This window comes from Dasypus novemcinctus, chromosome 22, assembly GCF_030445035.2.
Source record: "Dasypus novemcinctus isolate mDasNov1 chromosome 22, mDasNov1.1.hap2, whole genome shotgun sequence".
In the NCBI taxonomy this organism is placed as follows: Eukaryota; Metazoa; Chordata; class Mammalia; order Cingulata; family Dasypodidae; genus Dasypus; species Dasypus novemcinctus.
This window is the reverse complement of record NC_080694.1, coordinates 37,809,969-37,820,060: the sequence shown is the minus strand read 5'-3', so window position 1 is coordinate 37,820,060 and position 10,092 is coordinate 37,809,969. Positions and strand designations below refer to the sequence as shown.

General features: G+C 56.8%; 1 protein-coding gene across 1 annotated transcript; it reads left to right on the top strand.

The window, feature by feature from the left end:
- Positions 1–242: 242 nt before the first annotated feature.
- NRN1 (neuritin 1) lies at positions 243–9,482 on the top strand. Its single transcript, XM_004479207.2, has 3 exons — positions 243–773; positions 4,923–5,067; positions 8,259–9,482. Exons 1-3 carry the CDS (start codon positions 719–721, stop codon positions 8,485–8,487), a joined length of 429 nt encoding a protein of 142 aa, XP_004479264.1. The 5' UTR covers positions 243–718; the 3' UTR covers positions 8,488–9,482.
- The last annotated feature ends 610 nt before the right edge of the window (positions 9,483–10,092 follow it).

The window sequence follows — 10,092 nt, the reverse complement described above, 5'->3', positions numbered from 1 at the left end:
CCGAGGGGCGCTTTCGGTTAACCGAGTTGGCCTAGCTGGTTCTCGGCCCCCGCGCCTCCACCCCCGCTGCATCGTAGGGAGGGGGCCGGGTCGCCATCGAGCTGCTGGAGGAGGGGGAGCAGGTTGAAGCAATCGCCCAGCCTTGGAGTGGGCGCGCCAGGACTCCCCGGCTCCAGGCGGGGAGGGGAGGGGGAGCCCCGGTTCTGCGCAGGGAGGGGGCGGGGTTGAGGGGGGCCCGGGAACCGCGAGGAGGCGGGGGTGGCCGCGGGCACAGGGAAGTGGTCACCCCCGGGAGGCGAGATTTCGTTCGGATGGCACATTAATTGGAGAAATCTGATTAATTCCAGCTTCTGATGACTATAAATGGCGAGTAACTACTAAGGTGTCTATATTAGAAAAAAAAAATCACTTGGTGTCATCCCTCACGTCAGGCCTGCTCGTGGGCGTGCGGCTGTGCTTCCTCCGCCCCCTCCTAATGGAGTGAACCATTCCCAGCGCTTCCCCCCCCCCCCCATTCTCCCTCAGCCTCTCTCTCTCTTTCTCTCTCTCTCTCTCTTCTTCGCTCCCTCTCTTTCTCTCCTCCCTCTGCCTTCCCAGTGCACAAAGTCTCCGTCGCTCCTGGAACTTGTTGGCAATGCCTATTTTTCAGCTTTCCCCCGCGTTCTCTAAACTAACTATTTAAAGGTCTGCAGTCGCAAATGGTTTGACTAAACGTAGGATGGGACTTAAGTTGAACGGCAGATACATTTCACTGATCCTCGCGGTGCAAATAGGTAAGTGGCCTCCCGGCCGGGGCTCGCGGTGAGCAGCGGGAAGCAGCCGGCCCCCAGCCCGAGGCGCCCAGGGGAACCGGCCGGCCGGCGGCCGCTCCCGGGTGCGGAGAAGCCGGCTAACTCCCCAGGGTGGGAGCTTCGGCTCTTAGCGACCCGCACGTCCCGGTTTGGTTTTCCTAAAGAAAGAGACTCCAAACCTTAGCCGGGAACTGTGTGCGGTCGGAAGGGGGTTCCCCTCTTTTTCCCAAAGCGCGCGTCCATTTTTCGCTTCCCTTCCTCGGGTTAGACTCGTTTGCGTGCGCTCTGGGGCGATGCACTGGCCGCTGCGATGCTGCACAGTGTTATTTAAGGGTCGGAAGGTGACTGCAGGAATAAGATGGCTAGGCAGCTAGGACTGGAAAGTTTAGGTGCAGAAAGCAAAAATATTCTGGGGCTCAGACTGCTGCATTTAGAACTTTGTCATTCTCTTCCCCCGCACGCTCCCCCCGCACCCCATCTCCTAGCCGCAGCGTTTGCACCGGGCACCGCAGACCCGGCTGGGGGACAAGTCCAAGAAAGACAGGGAGCCCCAGGTCAGAGATTTTCATGTGCTTACCATCGAGGAGGCTAATACCAACCAAATATAATTTAATTTTCCAGGCACATTTGCGGTTACTTTACACATAGGCACCTGCCTTTTGTATATAGGAAAGGGTTAAAAAAGCGTTTGTAATGTGTCCTGTTGGTGTCTGTGATTTTTGCTGATTTTGTTTCGGATTTATGTTAAGGAATGTTGAATCGTAGTTACACTGTCAGGGGGCTTTCAAAAGTTCTCATTTTCCATCTAGAATGAAGAAAACAGTATGGGGGCCACTAGAAAATCCTTCTCTGGTGTCCGATGAGAGCATTAATTAACGTGACCTAAAGTGAAAGCAATGCAGGTTATTAATAGAATGGACTAGAGGGAAAAAATAGAAACTCTTCAAACGGGTTTTCTGGAAACCGAGGGAATTGCTGCCTCTTATCATTTCAGACTATAGCATTCTTTGCAGACAAATTCTGACAGTATTGGGGGGGGTGAGGGGGGAAGAGGCTTTAGGGGATTGGTTTTGGGGGGGGGAAACGGAATGCATAACACCCTTCTATATGAAAAACGTGGAGGAAAGGATGTTTGGAGTTATCTATACAGTAAAATGGATTCTTTGCAATAGGGTTTTTATTCATTTGACATGCTTTTGAGTATCTGAGATTTTTGCCTTAACGTTATAGGGATTTGAGAGTGTACGATGCGGAATGTTGGCGTTTTTCTTTAATTCTAAGAAATGCCTTGATGCTTTGAATCTAGTTGTTTTTGGATCTTTGACATTGGTGCGAAGAGCTGCAATAAATAAAGAACATTTCTAATGGCCACAAATCCCTGAAATGTTGGAAATAAGTAAATGTGGTGTTCTGCAGTCAGTAACGAATTTTTAGAGAGCAGGGGACAGCAGTTGTTTTTGATATAGAGATTTCAATCGGAGAAGGTTTGCGGCTCTGTTTTCTAGACCAAGAAGGGGAAAAAGAAAAATAATTTCCTGTAAGCTTTCAGTTTTGAATCCGGGTGGGATAGAACCTTGCTTTGGGGTGGAGGGGAGGGAGACCGCGGCTTTGCATGTGGGGTGCACTTGGGCAGCACTAACATTGGCCCAGAAACGGCCATATGCCGATTGTGGGGTTGAAGTTGGGCACATTTGTTCCCGAACGTCTGCCCTTTCCTGCACCAGAGCCTCGGTCTTTATTAATTCATGGCTGGGAACTGTCCCAAATCATTGACATTTGGCAAGAAAAGTGGGGGTTGGGAAGGGGCGGGGTGGTGGAGAGTGAAGGCGAATGAAGGCGCTGCGGGAGGAAGTTTGGAATGAATGAGAATCGAACGAATGAATGAACGGATGGAAATGGGACCAGCCTCGGACGCCAAAGAGGACAGGGCACGAGCCCGGCCCTCTTGCCGGAGCCTCGCGGGAGCCGGGTTCCTGAAGGACAGCGAGGGACACGCGGGTTGCGACCGCGCGCGCCAACTCTCCGGCCTCCGCCGGGCTAGAGCCCAAGGAGTCATAGTTGCAAAAGACCAGACCTGTTCACGACTTCTTATTTTACACACGCACACACTCACACATGCGCGGTGTGGAGGGTCTTCTCCTCCAGCAGAATCTTGAAAGATAACATGACGGGAGCGCTTCCCGCCCCGGAGAGCCCCAACTTCCCTCTTTAAAAAAATCTGCCAATACCTCTTGGGGGCTTCTTTTTCACCTCCGAGTTCGTGGGGGTGGAGGTAAGGGATGAGGCGAGGCCCGGGGAGGGTGCGCTCTATTTTATGTCGTTTCTTCCCTGCAAAGCTGGGAGGGTTTTGACTGAGAACTGTTGGAACAAAGATGCGTTTCTTCGGGAGATTCCACAGCAGTGGTCGATTTGACATCGCGGTGGGTCGCAAGGATATTGACTATTTCGCATGGGGGGAACCGGGCGAGTTAGGAAGGCTCAAGTATCTGCCCGAGCCGAGGTCGAAGCGAACCCTGGAGGCTTCCCCAGCGCTTCCCGTTCCGGAGTAGAAAGCCCCAGGCCTGCCGCGCTCTTCCTGCAGAGATTTGCCAACCGTGCGCGCTCGGAGGCTGCGGCGGGTTGGGTCACCTTCCTGTGTCCGTGTCCCGCCCGGAGCACCCGGCTCAGCAGCGGCCGGAGGCTAGGGGTGGGACGATGCGGTCCTCCCCTGACACACTCGCACCCCGAGCCGCGGTGCCCAGAATACGGCAGAGGCCCGAGCGGGTGCCCAGGGTGGTGGGCACTGGAGGCAGGTTTCGATGGAGTTTGAGGTTTGCGCCTTCTCCCCGCTCGGCCCTGGCCCCTGCTGCGGCGCAGCTCCGGGCCCTGGGCACGGGCCGGGTAGGAGCAGGGAAAGGGTTCATGGTGGCGCGGAATCCAGCCCTTAGCCCCGTGCGTTGGCCTTGGGGGAGGGGGGTAGGCATGGCCACAGCACACTGGCCTCGGGCTTTGGCAGGCTAAAAGCGAGGCCCTCCGTGTGGCTGGGATCCCCCTGCTCCTCCAGCCCCCCAGAGGCCTCCCCCACCTGAGAGGGAGCCGGGAGCTGGAGGCCACACGCCCCCGGCGGCGCCGCGAGGGGGCCTGGGCCCACGGGGTCCTGCGCGCCGGGCTGTCTGGAGAGGGACCCACTCAGCCGCGGCTGGCAGCGGTGGTGGCCGGGGTTCCCCGGCCTTTTAATGGTTTGCGGGAAACCGAACCGCGGGTAGAGGCGCAGAGGTGGACAGGAGCAGGGGGCACACGGCGCGCGAATTCGGCCTGGAGAGTCCTGGAACCAAGCGCTCCAAGGCCCCCGTAACGCCGCCCGGCCACCGGCCCTGATGGCCCCTCACCAGTCGTCACCCCCGCCGGGCTGGCGCCTGGACTGCGGGCTCCCGATGCCCCGGCGAGTCTTCCTGCGGGGCGGGGTGGGGGTCTCCTCTCAATACAAAGACTCTACGGTAGGCCATCGGCGTTTTAATAAAATAATCCATCGTCTCGGGCTTCGAGGGACTTTATTTATTCATTCCCTTTCTCAGAAGTGTTTGCTGAGACCCCCCCCCCCCCCCCCCGCGGCGTGGGGTCCTTAGTACGAAGGTGGCGGCGGGTTCTGCGGCGTGACCCGACGCTCGCCACCTCCGCACCCGCGCGCTGCTCGGGCCCTCCTGCGCCGCAGACTCCACCGCGAGGGGCCGCGGCCAGGTGGTGGGGGAAGTGTGGCAAGAGGAAGGAGGGAGTGAGGAGAAAGAGAGAAATAAAAGCTGAGGGAGGTGAGAAGAGGGGGCGAGGGAACGAGAAAGGGATAGAGACATGCGCGAGGGAGCTGGAGGAAGGCACGGACTCGGCGCAAAAAAAAAAAAAGCGCGCCTACCCCCCTTCTCACCCACCCACCCACTCACACACACACAATTACGCATTTTGCATAAGACGCGAGGCTGGGTGCTGGGCAGTCGTTCCCGGGCCCCTTCGTTCAAGCACTTTTAACACCGCGCGCTGACGGAGCCTGGGCTGCCAGCCCGCGAGCCGGGTGCAGCTCCGCGGGGTGTCCCCGCGGGCCGGGTGGGGCGGCAGGGCCGGGTCGCGGCGCTGCTGACCGCTGTGCCCTCCTCCCCGCAGCGTACCTGGTGCAGGCCGTGAGAGCAGCGGGCAAGTGCGATGCGGTCTTTAAGGGCTTCTCCGACTGTTTGCTCAAGCTGGGCGACAGCATGGCCAACTACCCGCAGGGCCTGGACGACAAGACCAACATCAAGACCGTGTGCACGTAAGTGTCGCGTTCTGGCCGCCTGGGGTTCCTTGCGAGGGGCACTGCGCCTCCCCGCCTGCGCCCTGCGCCCCACGCCAGCGCGGATTCGCGCCTCATCTCCTGGAGACCCCCGCCCGCAGGCCGAGGCCCGGAGACGAGTCCGCTGGCCCTGAGGCCCAGGCTCTGGGTACCAACCTGCGCTGCCCTCGGGGTGGGGGGCCCCCGGGGCCTAGGGTGGCTGCAGCGAGGGACACCCCTGCCCTGGACCTAGGCCCAAGCCTCCGCGGCCTCACCTGGGCACAGAGAAGCGGGAGCACCCAACGCCCTGGGCCCGGCGGCGAGGCGTGGGAGCGCTGCGACAGCAAGGCCCCTCTGCTTTGAGGCGGTTCTTACCATTCAATCCTCGCGCAAAAATGAGTGCGCCGCGGAGTATTCCCGAAAAACTGTGGGTTTAGGTTTGACGAGCCTTTTGAGGGATATTAAATTTGCTAAAGGGAAGGTCGCTCTCCTGAACTGTCCACTTGCTCCTGATAAAACGCCCTTCCAAGAAAAAACGGCGCAGGCAGGAGCGTGAGAAGGAGACTTTCCCCTTTTAAGGAGAGAGGCTGAGAGAATATTTTGTTGTGTGCCATTGACTTTGCCCGAGAAAAACAGGTCCCGGGCGCACAGTTACCGCCTCCGCTGGCTGTGGGTGGTGGATTGGCTTGGGGTAGCCGCCCTTCTGGCCTGTTTTTGTTGTTGTTGTGGTTGGTTGGTTGGTTTTTGCTTTTGCTCCCCACCCCCCCACCCCCACCTTGGCCATTGTTTTTTCCTTCCCCCACCTGCGCTTTCGCTCAGGCCAGGGTAGCTGCAGGCCCAAGGAGAGAAGAGAAGGGGTTTGTGGGCAGGCAGACTGGCGTTTCCCCCGAGCTTGGCTGGAAAGCACTGCTCCCACTCGCGAATGAGGTAACCAACAGAGCCCTCCTGCCAACGAGATGGTAGCTGCTGCAGACCTTAGAAATCCCCCCATCTGCCGCTGTGGCATACGCTTTTTTTTTCAACAATAACAAAAAGAGCTGCCCCCCTCCCCATAATGGCTGTTCCTATAGGGCCAATGCAAGAGGTGTCCCTTGTTTCCATATGTTGGAGTGACCGTTTTCTGCAACTTTTTTTTTTTTAAACTATGAAATCCTCCCTTTCTCCCTAATTCCTAGAGAAAAGGGGGACTGTTTGCCAGAATTAATCGGGGTGTATTTTGCTACAGGCTTTTCTAAATACCCCCATGCACTCTAGGAGAAAAACAGCAGCTAAAGCGGTTTCTTATCATTCTCGTATTGCAAAAGGGACAAAAGGCCTGTTGGCGATGCAAGCACCCACTCACTCCCAAATGCCTGGTGATAGGTGAAAATGTGGAATGAATCCACAAAATGTCAAATATAGACCAGTTCCGAAATCCCTTGATCATTTGCAGGAACTCGGTTATTCCAAGCTATTTTAATTTCTTAAGCAGGACTTTGGTCCTGGAAAACCGGGAGACGAGCAGAGCCCCTCCAGAAGGCTGGCAGTGAAGCCACCTCCTCTCAGTCGCCTGCGGATGTCCCTCCTTCTCCACCAGGCCCCTCTCCCACAGGGGTGCGGTCGCCATCTGGGCGTGCACAAAGAAGGGAAAGATTCAGACCTCCCTTGGGAGGTACAATTAGCCCAAGCTCGGCAGGACCCGCGAGCCTTCAGCCTCTAGGCTTCTCTAAATCCAGCAACTCGAGTAATCTGGAAGCGCTGCGCCCCAGGCCCCCCAGTTCTCATAAACTAGAGACTCGTGGAGGTCAGGAGAAAACAATCGCAGCTCCAAGACAATTCAATAAACATGTATAATTTACTATTAGCCATAAAATGGAGGGGGCGTGGGAGCAAGGATGATCAAACTCGGCGCTTGCCTGCAAAGGGCTTCCAGTCGAGGGGAGGGAGCAGGAGGGAGAGCGAGAGAAACTCAACCCAGTTGTGTGGAGCGCGGCACCGGGGACCTGGAGCCCGGGGCTGGTGAGGTGGGAGCCAGCCCGGAGACAGCGAGACGCCGCGATCGACCCAGCGCGGAAAGAAGCCGGCGCCCCAGGAATCGATCTCGCGTTTGGGATTATATTTAGTTCCAGGATCTATTTCGGGTTTTCAGAAGACCCGAAAAGGGGACCAAATAAATAAATAAATAATAAAAGGACAAGTTGGATGAAGGTTGTGGGGGCGGGGCGAGGAGCTGGCCCTGGAGAGGGGGCGTGCTTGAGGAAGGCGCGGGCCTCCTGGAAGGGCGCGGGAAAGGGAGCACCGGGAGGTGGGGCCTCGAATCCGGGGCTGCGGGACCGGAGGGAAGGAGGCCCTGGGGGGGGGGGGGGGTGAGGACGAGGGACCCAGCGCCTGGGGTGTGGGGCCCAGGGGGGTGCAGAAGCAGGGGCGGGCTACACAGCAGGCCCCAGGGGCCGCGGCGCCGACACTCACCGCTGGCTGGGAGGACAGAGGCAGGCAGGAGGCTCCGGGCCGGATCTGCGCCGGGGGCGCGTGGCGAGCGAGGTGGCAGGGGCCGCCGAGGACCCCAGCGACCGCAGAGGAGCATGTAAGGAGCGCCAGCGAGGAAAATGGAGGGCAGGGAAAGAAGACGAGAAAAAGGAAGCAGAGAAAGACAGGGGAGATGGGAAACAAAGGAAGAAGTGGAGTGGGGGAGAAGGTGGGAGAGAATGAGGGCGAAGGCGCGAGAGGACCGCACGAGCGAGGAGCGAGCCAGACGGCGCGAGGGGGAGGAGAGAGGGAGAAGCCGGGAGGGGGGGCCGCGCAGCGAGCGAGTAACCCATCTCGCAAGCTAAGAGGCATTAATGGGCGGCAGCTTGCGCGGCTTAGCACTGTTTTCCTAGCTTTCCCCGAGGAGGGCGAACAATCTGTTGGCGCCGGCCGAGGTGCCAGCGCAGCGCAGCGGGCGCGGCCCGGCCCCAGGCTGTCGGGTCCCCGCCGAGCCCCCGAAAGGGGCCACCGGGGACGCGAGGAGGCCGACCCTCCCCTGGATCAGAGGCTTCTGGGGTGGGCCCGGGTCGCGCGAGTGCCCTGGAGCCCCGGGCAGTGGAAAGGAAAGAGGAGGAGGCGCCCTGGGAGGTGGGCTAGGCCGCCGAGAGGCGAGCGCAGGCAAGGCCGGGGTGCTGCCGGAGCCCGGAGTGACCCTGCTTCTTCTGTTTTGTTCTGTTCCTTGCCAGATACTGGGAGGATTTCCACAGCTGCACGGTCACAGCCCTTACGGATTGCCAGGAAGGGGCGAAAGACATGTGGGACAAACTGAGAAAAGAATCCAAAAACCTCAACATCCAAGGCAGCTTATTCGAACTCTGCGGCAGCGGCAACGGGGCGGCGGGGTCACTGTTCCCGGCGCTCCCTGTGCTCCTGGCGTCTCTCTCGGCAGCTTTAGCGACCTGGCTTTTATTCTGAGCGCCGGCCGGCTCCCCCCGCGCGCCCACCCACACTCCATGCTCCCGGAAACCGAGGGGAAGATCCATTCGTTCTTTGAGGACGTTGTGATTCTCTGTGATGCTGAAAACACTCATATAAGATGATGGGAAATCCTGATTCTCTTTTCGATTTCGTTTGACTTCCTGTGTTTTATTTGCCAAATGTTACCAATCAGTGAGCAAGCAAGCACAGCCAAAATCGGACCTCAGCTTTAGTGCGTCTTCACACACACACACACACACACACACACACAAATAAGAAAATGGCAAACCCACCCCATGGTTTTGTTTTTGTTTTTTATTTTTATTTATTTATTTATTTTGGCAAAAGAATCTCAGGAACGGCCCTGGGCCACCTAATATATTAATCATGTTAATACATGAAAAATGATGGGCTCCTCCTAATAGGAAAGGGAAGGAGAGGAGAAGGCCACGGGGAATGAATTCAAAAGAGATGTCCACGTGCGAAGCGTATGGTGACTAATTCACGCTCACGTCTTTCTTCCACAGTATCTTGTTTTGATCATTTCCACTGCACATTTCTCCTCAAGAAAGGCGAAAGGACAGATTGTTGGCTTTGTTATTTTTTTAAGGCTAGGAGAGAGAAAAAGGCTTGAGGAAATCTCTGATGTGAAGAGAAAGGCTGCCAGAAGGAATGCTGCTAAAGTCACTGAGGGGTTAGCTTTACCTGCTGTCGATGCATCTTTCCAAGTTCACTGCCTTTATTTTCCCTCCTCTCTCTTGTTTTAGCTGTTACACATACAGTAATACCTGAATATCCAACGGTATAGATCACAAGGGGGGGATGTTAAATGTTAATCTAAAATATAGTTAAAAAGATTTTGACATAAAAGAGCCTTGATTTTAAAAAAGAGAGAGATGTAATTTAAAAAAAAGTTTATTATAAATTAAAGTCAGCAAAAAAGATTTGCTACAAAGTATAGAGAAGTATAAAATAAAAGTTATTGTTTCAAATGGGGGTGTCGTTTCTTTCCTACCCCAAACCTGCTTTCTCCATCGAGTTCTCCCGGTCCCCAAAGGGACCTGGCTTATGCCAAGTGACAGATTCACCTGGTCGCGAAGTCACCTGATCATCTACTGTCTTCAAGCAGACCCTTCCCCTCTTGGACCTTTTACCACTTTGCTGAAATTCCGCTTACTTAAAGAAGAGGAAAAGAACAAAAGCATGAGGAAAAAGAACATTAAAAAGCAGAGATCTTTTCTGGGTGAGGTTTGGAGGCCCAGGGGACCGGCCGCCGCCTGCGCCCCAGGTGCTGGGAGGCCCCGCCCGCAGACCCGGCCCTAACCCGGCCCGGCCTCCTCCTTGCGGGGCGGGAAAGGGCCTCTGCGGTGGCCAGAGGCAGCTCGCGGAGGAACCGCCATTAAGGGCTCGGGCAGCGGAGCCGAGAGGCTGCGCCCTGGCAGGGATCAGGTGAGCCCTTTCATAATTCATAAGACGGCTCAGCTGAAATGGCGAGGAGACGAGGCCCTATCGATCTGGCAGGAGAAGCTTCTTCCTCCTCTCCTATTTATAGGCCCCGCAATGCCTTACGGAGAAGTAAACAGTCGGGAGTAGACGCCAGCG

Coding starts and splice junctions, on each gene's coding strand:
- NRN1 (XM_004479207.2), top strand. CDS start 719: ATGGGACTTAAGTTGAACGGCAGATACATTTCACTGATCCTCGCGGTG. Junction 774..4,922: donor GATCCTCGCGGTGCAAATAG/GTAAGTGGCCTC, acceptor TCCTCCCCGCAG/CGTACCTGGTGCAGGCCGTG. Junction 5,068..8,258: donor AACATCAAGACCGTGTGCAC/GTAAGTGTCGCG, acceptor GTTCCTTGCCAG/ATACTGGGAGGATTTCCACA.